Here is a 16,418-nt window from a genome sequence, read left to right on the forward strand (position 1 = left end):
ACACACTACACACACACACACACACACATCACACACACACCCACACACACACACACACACACACACATCACACACACACACACACACACACACACACACACACCACACACACACACACACACACACACATCCACACACACATCACACACACACACACACACACACACACACACAACACACACACACACACACACACACACAGTTCTAAATCAATTCTAGGGTTTATCTTTAAAGCAGGTGGCCACAAAGATACTCCATGTCTTTCCAAAAATAAAATATATATAGTCAAAGAAACACTCGGTCGGTTCCTGTAATTGCCTAACCTGACACACTTTGTCATCTATTTAAGCAGCAATCTTGGTGATGTGCAGGCAAAGAAAGAAAGGTGCAGAGGGAAACATTTGCCGGAACCTTTCACAGAGGCAGAAAGGAGTGTAATTACTTCCTGCTCCTCTACCTCTCACCTCTCTTCACTTCTGATTTTCTCTTGTTTTATTCCAGCATACTTCCCTGTTATGTGCTCACAGGTTTTTCTCTCTGCTGCTCCAACCATCTCAAAACCAACAAGAGAGTCGCAGGATACATTTACAAGGCTTTTATCAAAAATAAGCATCCACACTTTTACCTTTTCTCGCACCAAGGATACCACTTAGCCCTTTCTTTCACTTGCACTTCAAGAGAGGAAGCAGGAGGCAGAAAGTGTGGAACACAGAGAGGTGAAGCGAATGAAAAGAGTGTAATTTAGACTCTCGGTTGCAGGTCTCAAAAAAGCCCTCATTAAATGCATTTAAGCAGTAGGAGATGCACCGAGATCTTTCTCTATCTGTGTGTGGGTGATAGTCCTTGAATCTCCCTGCTGTTTGTGCTGCCCAATTGCAATAAGGTCATTCCCCTTCCTATTCATCTTGAGTGCTCACAGCCTTAGGGGCTTTTCTGTTTGTTTTCATCTGTGCAATTTTGGTTTCATTGTCTGAAATGTCTGAAATGGCAGCTTTAGTGAGCTATTAGTGCAAAACAAAACATTAGAGGAGATTAACAAAGGAAGCAAACAACGGAGAAGGGCCTCTGTCCCCCTGACCCATATCACAGCACATTAAACACACCAAATCATCCAAATGTGTCTCTCCCTCTCTCTTAGACGCACGTCTGGTGTTGAACTAACTTTGGCTATCAGGTCTGCAAACAAGAACGACAGCTTTGGCCTTTGGCTCTGACATTTTCTAAGTGAAGGAGCGCTCTCGTCACATCGACTGAAGCTGTCAATTATCTTGCTTTGGATTTCCTCGAGATGTCGGTGCTGAATGAGCAGCCAGGGAGAAATGTGAAACAGGGTATGTTACCTGCACACACATAAAAGCACACACTTATGAGGTCAAACATTGCTGAAACAAAGAGCTAATAAATGGGCTAATACATTATAGATGAAGAGAGATGTGGTTATAGAGCCTTACAGAAAATGTCCTAAGGGTGAGCGCATACACACATTTGAGAGGATAGAAAGAAAACAGCGGTGTTATAGATCAGTGATTCTCAAATGGGGGTACGCGGACCCCTAGGGGTACTGCAGGGGGTACGTGAGATTTATTTTATGTTAATGAGAAGAAAAAAACATAAGTAATGCATTTAAACAAACTGCTAATAGTAGATTAACTACTTTATTCAAAGGTTTACAGTAATTCTGGATAATAAAATGGGAAAAATAAACGGGGTGCTCTCTTTTCCTCTCCCTCTCCTGACAGCCCGTCAGTCTCGTGCAGCTCGCTGAACCTGTAATAAGTGACCCGACAGTAAACAATACGTATATTTATAACTAGTTTAGCTTGTTCCAGAGTAGATAAACTAGCTAAGTGTGTTAGGTCTAACTCTTAGTGTATTTAATTTGGTTCCACTCAACGGTCCGTCACAGCGGCGGAGCTGTGATAATGCAGAGCTGCGTGTTCTCCATCAGCAGCAGCTGATCTGATCTCTGATCCCTCTCTCGCATCCGGTTAGACTTCACTCGCGTTTATGTCCAAATCTATCAGATCTAGCTACACTGAACAAAAATATAAATGCAACACTTTTGTTTATGCTCCCATTTTTCACGAGATGAACGCAAAGATCTAAAACATTTTCTATATACACAAAATAACCATTTCTCTCAAATATTGTTCACAAATCTGAAAAAATCTGTGATAGTGAGCACTTCTCCTTTGCCGAGATAATCCATCCCACCTCACAGGTGTGGCATATCAAGATGCTGATTAGACAGCATGATTATTGCACAGGTGTGCCTTAGGCTGGCCACAATAAAAGGCCACTCTGAAACGTGCAGTTTTGCTTTATTGGGGGGGTCTGGGGGGGTCCGAAAACCAGTCAGTATCTGGTGTGACCACCATTTGCCTCACGCAGTGCAATACATCTCCTTCGCATAGAGTTGATCAGGTTGTTGATTGTGGCCTGTGGAATGTTGGTCCACTCCTCTTCAATGGCTGTGCGAAGTTGCTGGATATTGGCAGGAACTGGAACACGCTGTCGTATACGCCGATCCAGAGAATCCCAAACATGCTCAATGGGTGACATGTCCGGTGAGTATGCTGGCCATGCAAGAACTGGGATGTTTTCAGCCTCCAGGAATTGTGTACAGATCCTTGCAACATGGGGCCGTGCATTATCATGCTGCAACATGAGGTGATGGTCGTGGATGAATGGCACAACAATGGGCCTCAGGATCTCGTCACGGTATCTCTTTCTCTATTCACAATGCCATCAATAAAATGCAGCTGTGTTCGTCGTCCATAACATACGCCTGCCCATACCATAACCCCACCACCACCATGGGCCACTCGATTCACAACATTGACATCAGAAAACCGCTCACCCACACGACGCCACACACGCTGTCTGCCATCTGCCCTGAACAGTGAAAACCGGGATTCATCCGTGAAGAGAACACCTCTCCAACGTGCCAGACGCCATCGAATCTGAGCATTTGCCCACTCAAGTCGGTTACGACGACGAACCGGAGTCAGGTCGAGACCCTGATGAGGCCGACGAGCATGCAGATGAGCTTCCCTGAGACGGTTTCTGACAGTTTGTGCAGAAATCTTTGGTTATGCAAACCGATTGTTGCAGCAGCTGTCCGAGTGGCTGGTCTCAGACGATCTTGGAGGTGAACATGCTGGATGTGGAGGTCCTGGGCTGGTGTGGTTACACGTGGTCTGCGGTTGTGAGGCCGGTTGGATGTACTGCTAAATTCTCTGAAACGCCTTTGGAGACAGCTTATGGTAGAGAAATGAACATTCAATTCACGGGCAACAGCTCTGGTGGACATTCCTGCTGTCAGCATGCCAATTGCACGCTCCCTCAAAACTTGCGACATCTGTGGCATTGTGCTGTGTGATAAAACTGAACATTTTAGTGTGGCCTTTTATTGTGGCCAGCCTAAGGCACACCTGTGCAATAATCATGCTGTCTAATCAGCATCTTGATATGCCACACCTGTGAGGTGGGATGGATTATCTCGGCAAAGGAGAAGTGCTCACTATCACAGATTTTTTCAGATTTGTGAACAATATTTGAGAGAAATGGTTATTTTGTGTATATAGAAAATGTTTTAGATCTTTGAGTTCATCTCATGAAAAATGGGAGCAAAAACAAAAGTATTGCATTTATTTTTTTGTTCAGTGTAGTTCTAGTTAATTATATGACTGCCTGCTTATCAAAGGACCTAAACAATAATAATAGGTTGTTGTGCTCCCTATCTCTGTTTCTTATCCTATATCTAATAGAACTGCTCGGGTCTTGATAGATTGAGTGGGGAAGTTCATGAGATCTTTCTAGAGGGTTATCAAGAATAACTTTTATCCAATGACCTTTTCCCTCTCTGTCTGTGTCTGTGTATTCTCTTGTTCCGATTAACCCAGCCAAATCATTTTTCTTGTTTTGTGTCTATATCTACGCCGGGATCCGGAGTCGAGGCTGATCCTCTTGCTGTAGTCCTGTGTCTTGGATCCTCTATCCTGAGTTCTGGATTAAGTCGTGGACTTCGGGTCGTGGCTGAACCTGTCTCTGCGGTCCTGCCTTGGGTCTCGTCATGCTGCTTCCCTGATGGCTTCCACAGGATTGTAGCTGACATCCTCGTGGATTCATCTTCTTATTACAGACACATGCATTTCCTAACATTCGGTCTATATGCTGTAAAATGTATTATCTCTTCGATTTACACACGGCATCTATTGCACGTCTGTCCGTCCTGGGAGAGGGATCCCTCCTCTGTTGCTCTCCCTGAGGTTTCTCCCATTTTTTCCCCTTAAACTGTGGGTTTTCTCTGGAAGTTTTTCCTTGTACGATGTGAGGGTCTAGGGATAGAGGGTGTCGTTTTTCTCATACTGATATTCTGAACAATCTGTGCTGTTGTATTTGCTGTAAAGTGTCTCTACTGTAGGCTATTTTTATTATATGTACAGCACTTTGGCTCGACCAAAAATCGTTTATAAATGTGCTATATAAATCAAACTTGATTTGATTTGATAAGCGTTGCTTGGCAAAGGCGTGTGGCCGCAAAGTATAGCGCAGCATTATGCATATGTTTATATGAGGGGTCAAAATCCCATGCTCATAAAATGCTCATATTTTTTTCTCTTCATTCCCCACGCCCCAAAATAAATAAATATACCAATTTTAGGAAAAGTAACGAAGTTTGAGCAGTGTGGGTTTAATATTAACTGAGTTACACATATTTCAAAACGCAAAGTGTAATAACTGCAGTTGGCCTCCCTGTCAAAATGACAAAGGTCCTCAGGGAAGCACAAGCCCATGGTTCTCAATACATTGTAAGTACAACTAATTAAAAATATCAGTTCAATGCAGCCAGTGTTGGGCAAATACTATTAAAAAGTAACTGTGACGAAGGTACTGTGGACTAACGGCTTCGGGCCTTGTATATTGCACATGTCTTTTATTTTGAAAAGTGTTCCCCCTCCCGTTCTTTTGGTTACTCCTGATTATGTTCACCTGGTGCCCTGTGTTGTCTCCTCACCCCCCACCTGTGTCTAATTGCTCCCCCCTCTCCTGTGTCTAATTGCTGATTAGTGGGTGTGTATTTAGGCTCTGTGTTACCTGTTTGGTGAAGGCTGGTAGTGTGGGTGAGATCCTTGTGGCTGGTGACTGTGTTCACCTGGGCAGCAATATTGAGGCTGTGTATCCTGTACCACAGCGATGAATAAATGCCCACACCGGGTTATATTTGAATTCTCTGCCTCCTTGCTTGGTCGGGCCGCTCAACGGTCAGCTTCACAGTAACTAGTAATAGTTATAGTTACTGCTCTCAAAAAAGTAACTAGTTACTTTATTAGTTACTAAATTATAAAAGTAACAAGTTACTTTAAAAATAATAATACAAATACAAGTTATTGTGTTGTTCTGTGGCACCGTAAGAGAAAAGACAACTCCCCACATGTACATTAGTTAGGTGCTTCGGCATTGCTGTTATTCGATGTGGACAATGCTTTCTGTCCTGCACACAGTTTACATTTGACCGCAATATGTTTGCGTCCTTTATCCCCACAAATTGAAAATAGTGGTTATATCTCCAAGTTGTAAATGCGCTGCTGCTCTCGCTGACACTTGCATCTGCCATAGTGTGTGTGCTGGTGGGCGTTGCCGTGTATGTGTGTGTGTTAGCAAGTGTTTGTGTGTTCGTGTATTTTCCTCATAAGGCAAGACCCGCCCAACTCTGTCTCTGATTGGCTTACCCTGAAATGTTACCCCGCGTTAACCAATCATCACTCCTCTCTGGTCACTTTCACTTTTCCATGGTAGGCTACTGTGATAGGACATTGCTGTATTCGCCTGTAAATTACATCCGCAGGGAGATTCGGTTCAGTTGGATCACATAATGTAACGCAGTAACGCACCCATTTAAATCGCAGTAACGCACCCATTTAAATCACAGTAACTATAACGGCGTTACTGAATGGGAATAGGTAACTAGTAACGTTATTAGTTACCGCAAAAGGTAGTTGCGTTACAGTAACGCGTTAGTCCTAACACTGAATGCAGCTAATGTTGTCTTGTTATTGCATGATGTTATGATGTGGTTTGCCATGAATTTAGTGATGGATTCTAAACATTTGAAATGTAGCATTTAAGTGTTTCTCAGTTACAATGTTGTTTTAATAAATCATACACTGATGGTGCAAGGCTGTACTGTACCTCTTTATATAGGCATTTTTTCCTTAACAAATTGTTTTTGCGCTGATCAGGCAGTACGTGGCTGAATTTTTTTTCCAAAGGGGACATTATTCAAAAAAGTTTGAGAACCACTGTTATAGATAACCATAAATGGAGTTCAGTCTTTTCTTTACAGATCGTAAATCCACTCCTGCAATGGGCCAATTCTATCTCCTATATTGTAATTGTGATGATTTAGAGCGTGTTTACCGTCCGAATGTGAACACAGTTCGTCCAAGTGATCATTATTAGAAGCAAACCAAATCTATCAGCCGTCGTTTAGCGAACAAATAACAAAGCGGTGCTATTAAAATCCATAAAAGCCTTGCCATAAACTTTCTGACACATTTAAGTGACTTCAGCAGAATGCTTACAGTGCAGCTGAATATTTGAGTTTCAGTGCGGGAGACTGACTCATCCCAAGAGCCGCTTTCCATTTAACTGTTACAGAAGACGAGCCCTAACGCTATCAGGCAGGTTGTAGAGTTTAGAGGGACGTTCACAAAAAAAAAAAACCCTGCCAGCTCCACTTCATGACTCTTATCTCTTCGAGCACATTTCCTAAAGCCTCCACTTAAATCGATTTTGAAGACGACTGCATTTTATGGAATAAGATGTATCGTCTTTTTCTTTCACATGGTGCCCTAAACTAGTCAACAGAACTTCGGCGATATCCCAACAATTTGGGTTTTAACTTTGGGATTAAACTCCAATCAGTATACTGATTGGATCAAATATAAAAGTCAGCCGAATTAGTGTTGATACTGAGAGGAGACTTATATTGTGAAGATTAGAAAGAGGTAAGATAAAGGATCTGCAGTATTTTATGAGGTATTAATCGTACAAAGGTCAGTTTTATACAAGTGGAAGTGTGTATTTACCTGGTAGTAGGCTGTCAGTAATGGCTACGTCTCTCTATTTGGTATGGTAGATCTCGGCAGACTGGCAACTTTAAAAGTAGCTCTCGGTTCCAAAAAGGTTGGGCACCCCTGGTATATTGGTATATGTACACCATAACGGTGCACAGCTGATAGAAAGGGACACCAGGGGGGTATACTACGAAGCAGGATTTTCGCTTAGCCGGCTAAATTCAGGGAAAACTCCGGCTTTCCGGTCCTACGAAGCTGGTTCTCTTTTTAGCAGGCTAGATCTCCATGGTAACTTATGCTTAGCGGCTAACCTGGTCGGGACCAGGTTAGGTTGCAGGCTAAGAGCTCAACTCAGTGAAAGCACTGCCTGCTGACTAATCAGAGCTCCGTGTGCGGAGTTTAAAGCGATCAAGTCATATTACAGGAGAAAGGAAATGCAGAAAAGCTACCGTCGCAGGAAAGACGGCCGGCAAAAATCACCGACTGTGTGAACGTGAACATTAATAGAATATCACCTCCATCTTCAGAGCAATCTGACTATTATAACATTAGCGTTAAGAAAGCTTACTTAAATATCTGCCACAACATAAGTAACCGGATCAGAGTAACATTAAGTACAGTCCGCGGCATATCACTTCATAATGTATCATATATTTTCTTATCTGAGTCAGCTGAGCCGTATCTGGCCGTGCAACACTCAGTGTCACATACTGTATGCAGAAGTATTATTTTAAGCAACACATTAAGTTGACGAAACACTCGAGACAAATGTAATTAAAGTCAGATCGTGTTTTAGACGGGGCAGTGATATCATAAACCTGTTAATGTACGCCTTCAAACACTTTTTCTTTTGCCAGCTGTATTCACCTTGCAGGTGCAGACTATGTGGCTTTGATCCTGGATCAAGTGTTTAAGTCATGGATGTTTAAAGTTTAACTTCTTCATTTTTGACTAGTATTAAAGTTCACTTTTCATTCAGGAAGTATGACGCTGTGCTGTCAGTACGCTTCTCCATGTTTGTGATTGGTCGAATGCTCCAAATACCACCCCTTTCATGTGAACGCGCACCTAACTAGATAAGAAACGGCTGGCTTGAGCGATCCACTTGATAACCCACGTCGTAGTACAGTTTAGCGAGAGCGCGTATGTTTTGGATTAGGCCAACCGGCTAACTCAAACATATCCAGGTTAGGTTGAACCAGCTTCGTAGTATAGGCCCCTGGTGGTTAAAGCACGTTATTGAAATGTATTATTTTTATTATTAGATATTAATAGGAGACACAGACAGACAAACTAATAAGGCATTATTTAAACATTAAAGAATACTTTAGGTTAAGGTCTTATTTTGAATAAGAAAAAAGCCTTGGGGGTATAAATATTAAGCCTGACAAAGTACTAATATATTGCTTTCCTGCAATGTTAACTACTGTATGTGTACGCACTTATTTTAACTGATATTATACATATGTATTATACTCTTATAAGATGTATGTAGATAGTATAAGAAATGTGCAGAATGAGGAACCTGTGACCCAAGTTGTTAATCTCCGACCTTGTCAGGTATTGAATATTCAATAAATAAAGAACACAGAATTATTAAATATAAAACACAGAATTATAAAGAAGTATATCTTATCTTAAGATGATCGATGGCTACTGCCATATTTGCTAAATGTGCCTCTGAACCTTGACAAGTGCATGTTTCAGGCTTATCAATGAACAACAGGAGGGGTCACAGACATAAGACCAGCTGTTAAATAAAGCTCTTCTGACCTTAGCTGTCATGTGGGTATATATTAATGCTGCCCATTATGGGCACAAGCAATTTTCAACATAATTATATGTTTTAAATGTGAGTGTTTCCTATCCCCTAAACCTCCAGGGATGTACAGTTTAATACTGGCAACTTCTTATTATGGGAAATACGAAAACGTCTTTTAAAACTACAATTCCCAGTAGAGACGTGCCATAGAACATGTTGCGAAACACACAATAGCCAGCATGTGTAGTTCTGGGGACGGGGTGGGGGTGGGGGTGGGGGGGGGGGGGGGGGGGGGGGGGGGGGGGGGGGGGGGGACGGGGGTGGACCCGTTCAAATCCAGTTTTGGACAGTCTGCCGTGGTTCCATCCCATTTCAAGTGCTGTTCGACGCTCGGCGTAACCCTCGGAGCACACTCTCCAATCACAGAGCTTGAGGACTATCACGGGGTTTGTCAAGCAAAGCGGAGAGAATACTTACTTCCGGGTGTAAAATTCTCTAAAGCAACTACTGCTCCGACCCTCGGTCCTGACGGACTCCAACTTGTGTTTATTAATCAAACAAATAAATAAACACAAGGATAATTGTGTGTTATTGTTGAGTAAATAACAGTGTGTTGTTTAGAAAATAATACAAAATTAGAAGGAAAAACCGATGAAACCATACAGATTTCAGTTTTCTGAGCCCCTACTCTCCCCCTAACTGACGGCAACAAAACTCCTACATTATTCAATTAAAATAAAGAAGTAAAAACAATAAGTGTGGCTTGATATTGAGTAAGAAAAAGGTTGATAAACGCTGTGAGAATGGATCTGCGGGTAGCATTCGCTCGCGATCTCAAGTCGTCTACAACATACGTTTAGGGAGCTATATAGAAGCCTATGGACATCCCGGAAAGTTGAAAATGTATGCTAAGGGCCCCCCCCCTTGCGTTGGAAAAAGCCGACACAGGGGACTTGACATAACGTCAACATAGGCCGACCTGGGAGTGAGGATGTGTTGCATAATCACCTGAAGCCCCGCCCACTGTTTAGTGTGCTGCATGAGAAACGGGCTGTCAGGAGAGAGAGAGGGAGAGGGGAAAAGAGAGGATCCGTTTCTCCCATGTTATTATCCAAAGTTAATATAAACTTTTGAAGAATGTACTTCATCTACTACAAGTAGTTTGTTTGAATGTAATAATTATGTTCTTTGTTGTTTGTGGAATCATTTATTGAAAAATTATTATAAACTGAAGCAATATAAAAATGACTCCCATTAACTGAGTTTTAAACATCAGCATATCCATTACATTACATTACATTGCATTTAGCTGACGCTTTTATCCAAAGCGACTTACAATAAGTGCGTTCGACCAACAAAATACAACTTGAAGAAAACAGAATCATATAAGTACATCAGGTTTCATAGAGCAAAAACATTTCAAGTGCTACTCAACTGGCTTTAGAAAAGCCAGTCCTTTATTAGTATAAAAGTGCTTCGTTAATAGTTCTATCGCTCGAAGTGGAGTCGAAAGAGATGAGTTTTCAGTTTGCGCCGGAAGATGTGCAAGCTATCTGCCGTCCTGATGTCAATGGGGAGCTCATTCTACCATCTTGGAGCCAGGACAGCAAACCCACGTGTTTTCGCCGTTGGGAACTTGGGTCCCCCTCGCAGCGAGGGCGCAGCGAGTCGTTTGGCTGATGCAGAGCGTAGTGCACGCGCTGGGGTGTACGGTTTAACCATGTCCTGGATGTACGAAGGGCCAGATCCATTCGCAGCATGGTAAGCAAGTACCAATGTCTTGAAGTGGATTCTAGCATATCCTGTCATTGTCCGGTGATTACCTGCTAACGGAAACTTTGCTACACCATTCTTATTATTATTATTGAAACATGACCGGTAAGTTTCAAATTTGTCCGGTAAAATAAATTCTGTCCCGACATATCCGCTTACAATTCAGTGTTTCTCAAACTTTTTCATACCAAGGACCACCTAACCAATAAAAAAACACTCGCGGACCACCTAACTCCACAAATATCCAAAAACACATCGTTTTTTACAAATCGCCGGAAAATGGTACAAACAAGTGGCAACATGTGTGATGAAGGTGTTTATCTGGGCTATTTCATGCAATCGAAAGTGAAACTTAAGCTTGTTCCATTGCGGAGATATTCCCGTGAGAGTGCGAAAAACTTAAATAAATGTATTTCTTTCAAATGTGAAATTTTACCAATATACTCACGGATAACTAGGGGGTGCTCACTGACCACGGACCACACTTTGAGAAGCACTGGCTTACATTCATAATGTCAGCGGAGGGAGGGGAATTGGCGCTGTGGAAGAGCAGAGTGGCGAGGGAGAGCTGTCATCTTCCCTTTACAAGCTTCAAACATGTATTTATCGTGTGATTTTGGAAATAAACATGTCATATTCTGAAAGCCAAGACTTTGTTTATTTAAAATCAAAACAAACAAACAAAACACCCGAACCCCGAAAAACTATTTTTTTACGCAAATCCACGTTTATTTTGAAATGAGCTGTTGCGACTTCCGACTGATTTCGATAGAGCGGGTCACATATGGCAAATGTGTGGTTGTGGGGAACCGGGTCAATTAAAGTACTTATTTAACTATTAAATACATTGAGTTTGAGTCAAATACTTGGTTACTGATTAATTTAGGTTATAATATATTAAATTGCAAAGCAAAACTGCTGTAATTGATTTATTTTGTCCTTTGATATTTTTTAAAGGTTTTCAACCTGAAAGAATCCTAATGTGTCCTTGAAAAGTTGAAATAAAGAAAAGGAAAAAGGATTCCAGTTGTCCATGCGTCCTCTGTTGCCCCTCAAGCCTCTCAAATGTGGGCAAACACTCAAATAAATGCCAAAAACCGAGAGAACTTGACAATACTCAGAATAAAGGTATGTTAAATAACACTGCTACCTAGTTAATAACTCTACTTTACTCAGTGGAGGCTCGTCCATTGAGGAAAGGGAGGACCATCCTCCCTAACATTTCAGAGAAAAATTTACTTTGAAGAGAACAATAAATACACCTCTATTTAAAAGATAAGTCTGTTAAAATACAGATAATAGCCCTGGCTTTGGGACTGAAATGGGGCTAGACAGGACGAGCCTCCCTTTGGGCGGGTCTAGCCAGAGGCTCTGGATTGGGCGCCTATATCATCAGTGAACCAATCATCGGATCTGACTGCGCATCAGAGTGTTGATGGGGAGGGTTATCAGCGATAGAGTTTTTTCTGAACCGGGGAACAGGGGCGCTGCGCCCTCTTACCAAAATCAATTCCTTGAATTAGGCTTTGATTATGTTCTGGCCCGCCATCTTGTGGCTCAGCAAAAAATTGACCCTCGGCCAAACTTACTTGCCTACCCCTGCATTAGTCGGTGTCCGTCTAAATACTTTGCTCTACAACTGTTTTGGCTTCTTTTATATAAAAAGAAGCCAAAATAGCGACAGCCGGCCACATGTGTGAACATTTAATTGCTGCAGATTGCTTGCCTTCACGGCCAGATTCCTCGTACCACAGGTAGTCGTACACCTGAGCCTCCGGCCAGATACCATTTCAAGGTAGAGAGCCCAACAAGATGAGTGGCAAGTGCTGGCCTGGAAAGCTGCTCAACTGAGGTTGAGAGAGGTGGGAGTAATAATAAATTGCCTGCCTCAAGGCCAAGGGATGAAGGGTGAAGAGAGTATTAAAAGAGTCATTACTTTACTAAAGAAGACAGGAAACTGCTTGGTTCAATTAAAGTGAGAATAGAGTGATAAAGAAGAACAGTGTGATTTTGACTGCTCAACAGGCTTAAAGTGACTAGTGATATTTTTATTTCTTAACTACACCTAGTTTGTTGGCTCTTTTCCATTGATCTGAAACCCTCATCTGAAATCTACTTTCTTCACATGCCTACTCATCAATCTTTACATATATCTCATGATTTGGTTTGTAATATTATAGAATATAATTGAACCGAACATGGTGCTGTGATATTTTTGGACCAGGTTATTACATTTTAAAAAGGGAGCCCTTGTTTAAAATAGTAGAATATTTGGTATTCAAATTTTTTTTTTAAAGTTTATTCACATATCTTTCACTGTATTGTTTGCTCAACGGATTGAATATTTAATTGCTCTGTTAGACTGGCGTGCTGTGATGCCATCTTTCCCTCTTACTCCCGCTGCTGAACGGCAATCTCGAGGAAGAAAGATTGGCAATTATGAAAAGAGCAACACCAGTCTGACTTCATTTCTTGGTGTTATTTCTTAAATCTCAGAGAGATCACACTCTCTATTTTCTCACACTTCTAATAAAACTCAGTTGTATTCAATCTCATTTTGGGATTACATTTTGCCCTGTTGAGACCGGACAAGTAGAAATAAGCAGTTGTGTTTAAAGTTTCTGATTGTAAATTACTTTTTACCCCAATCACAAATATCTCTTTGTAATACTGTTTAGCAGACATTCAGATCAGACTGAAAAACATTTACACTGGGTTGTCAAAGTTTTCGGAGCAAGATTGATAACAATCCTAATTTGGAGCTTCTGAGTAAGTCCAACATTGCTGTATTTAACCCTAAAATCCACCGAATGTCCGGGGAAATAGGAGTTTGCGTTAGGGCTGCACGATATATCGTGTCGTGACGATAACCGCGATATGCGCATGTGCGATATTCACATGGCAGAACGTGACGATTTTTAAATGTTTTAGGACATGCGATATTAAGTAGGCAAATTAACTCAAACACGTCATGTTACAAACACTGAATAAAGTAGTTTCATGTGTTTCTCCAGGGCAGTTCGGCGCTGCTAACCGAGCTACAGTAGCTCAGCTTGTTGCTCTGATAACTTAAGATCCAGACGTCCCTGACTAAAATCCATACACTATAGTTAAAAAAATACCAATTGTATAGCATTAAAGTTCAAGAAAGGATGGTTTGCGGGAGAAAAAACTGTATTTTCTTCAATTCCTGTATGTTTTCATATCGCAATATATATCACAGGGGGGGAAAAAAATCGCAATGTCAGTTTTTTCCAATATCGTGCAGCCCTACAGTAGTTTGAGTGTCAAATTGTCTGAGGTTTTTTGCTGCATGTACCGAGCAGTAATGCTCTCTGGAGGTGGTCCAAACTCTGCTGTTGGATATAGTCTAATTTTCACACCTTAAGGAAACTATCACAGAACTACGTGCTTGAGGAAGAGGTTAGATTGCATGATGAATTCACAATATATCTTTAAGTCTGCCTGAGCTGAAAACATTACTCATATTCAGGGCAGGGGATGGGGTCAGGAGGCCAAACTGTAGATGGGTATTAATGAGCAAAAGGTTTCAAAACAATAACATCGGATTACAAATTCTGCAATGTTCCCCACCTGTATCAGCAAAACGCATATACACCTTAACCTGTATCTGTTTTATAGTGAATTATACTTTTCCTTCCAATTATAGAGAGGGGACCGTGTTGGAGCATTAATCAGAGGGGGCACAGAGAAAGGAGCCCTGTGTTTCTGATGATGATTAAGAAGCGGGCCGTGACTGTTGGAGCCTGATGAGCTCCTCCATGAGCAATAAACCCCTATTGTTGCTTCCTAGGAAAGATGTGGGTGTGTGTGCTTAGGTTGTGACATTGCATTAATATTCGGCCCAGAGCGGAGAAACAAAAACAAAGAAAGACAGCCATAAAGAGAGACTCACTGCAGCATCGTCCTCCCTACTGTCGCTGGTGTCCTCGCTCTTGTGGTGGCCGGCGGAGGAGCGAGTGTCCCTCTTCCGGCTGGCGTCTGTCCCCTCCGTCTGCCTCTCTCCATCTGGGACAAGGTGAAAACATGAACACCGCTTAGAAAGCCAGCAAGCATCGTTATCATCCCTATTGTCGCCGCCATCATCTTTCTCATTGTCATCATCCTTATCTCCATTTGGATTATCATCATTAACAGCATCATTCTCATCTCTGTAATATAATTGTTATTAGGAATATCTTTATTACCATCGTCATGATGGTCAACAATCATTTGGAGCTATCACACATTTTCTTCCAACTGAGCCTCCCTTGTGTAATCAAACCCAGATAAAAGTTTCCAGAGGCAAAGGAGATTAAGTGGAAAAAACTGTAATTGGAAAAGCGAGCAGAGACAAGAGAGAAGAATAAAAACCAGTCCGGAGGGGAAATGTGAATAGGGGGGAGTAAAAATGGGAGATCGTGAAATGGAGAGATATAAAAGAATAGCTTTTCTTGCTGCGAAGTGGAGCTGTTAGGATGCTGTCATGCCACAGATGGATTATGGGAGTTTTGCTGCACAATGATGACAGTTGCCTTGGCTGGGAGAGAACAAACCGGAATCTAAATCCACTCAATACGTGTGTGTGTGTGTGTGTGTGTGTGTGTCGATAACAATTTTTTTTTAATTGGCACTTCATATCAAAAAGGTTGCCGACCCCTGCTGTAGTGTATGCTTATTGCACAGCTAGTGTAAATAACCCCATTTGTGTTCTGTGAGACTGAAGGGGATGTTGCATTGTTTTCGTTGCAGTTTTATATACGTCTTAAATGTAATTTAGGTTAATTTCCTGTTTTATTTAGATGCTTTTATTTTGAAGGTGAGTTCACGCTGTTGACAGGAAGTTGTTGTTGCTATGGAAACAACATGACGGCGAAAAGAAATATCTTCTACGGAGAAAGTAAAGAATACATTGTATGTTTAAATGTTATCACCCCCCGAAGATGCACAAGGTTGGTATTTACTATAATATAAAATGGTACTATAGGTTGCGTCCTAATTCGTTTATAAGCTGTTTTGTAGCTTTGCTGTCTGTTTACGGTTAACTGTTGGTAGTATGCTAAAGTGATTCTAATACGGATTGAGCCTAAATGTATTTGTTATGTTTGTGTCTTTATAGCTCTTATGTTGACTCTGGAGTTGCAATACATTCAAAATCATCAGTAAAGTCTAAGATCATTATTTCGGAGGGATATGCTACAGCTAGCATTAGCTATTGACCTTGTTTACACTTAGCGGTCCTAAGTGTTAATCTGTGTATGTTACCCTTGCATGTATGAGATCATTAAGTGCCTTGTATCTTCTTTTTTTATAGTTTCACCCCGTTTGAATGTCAGTGGACTGCAAATAAGTAAATAAAGGAGCATGGCTGCTCATTCCCTGGCTCTCAAAAGAGTTAGGGTGGCTGTTTAATCTATGTTCACACTGAGACAGTACAACACAGAAAGAACAGTACACCGGCTATTGTGTAAGTACATACAAGCAGGTCACACAGTATGATCACAAATACATAACATCTGTTAACAATTATATTAAGAAGTATACAGGCTGCATATGTGTTCTCAGCCTTGGAGAAACTTGACATGTTTTGGGATGTCTGAACCTCTCTTTAGTGGTTTAATAAAACAGATATTTCAACGTGGGCCTACGTTGTTCATGTGCTGTTGAGGTACATTTCAGTAGTTGTGTGCTATAATGTATTTTCAAAGTGTGAAGAGGAGGCAACTTTAGAATAGGGAACCTGTTCAGGTCAATTAGTCAAACTACTAGCTTATTGGTTATGAACAAGACTTCACTTTAAA

The 16,418-nt window shown here is 41.5% G+C and overlaps 1 protein-coding gene across 1 annotated transcript in view; it reads right to left on the minus strand.

The window, feature by feature from the left end:
- The window catches only part of b4galnt4a (beta-1,4-N-acetyl-galactosaminyl transferase 4a), a 168,283-nt gene that overhangs the window by 95,878 nt on the left and 55,987 nt on the right, over positions 1-16,418 (minus strand). Inside the window, exon 2 of the mRNA XM_034215936.1 lies at positions 14,534-14,646. Coding sequence (XP_034071827.1) covers positions 14,534-14,646 — 113 coding nt within the window. The remainder of the gene's footprint in view (positions 1-14,533; positions 14,647-16,418) is intronic.

The sequence above is a fragment of the Gymnodraco acuticeps genome, unplaced genomic scaffold (assembly GCF_902827175.1).
Source record: "Gymnodraco acuticeps unplaced genomic scaffold, fGymAcu1.1, whole genome shotgun sequence".
Lineage (NCBI taxonomy): Eukaryota > Metazoa > Chordata > Actinopteri > Perciformes > Bathydraconidae > Gymnodraco > Gymnodraco acuticeps.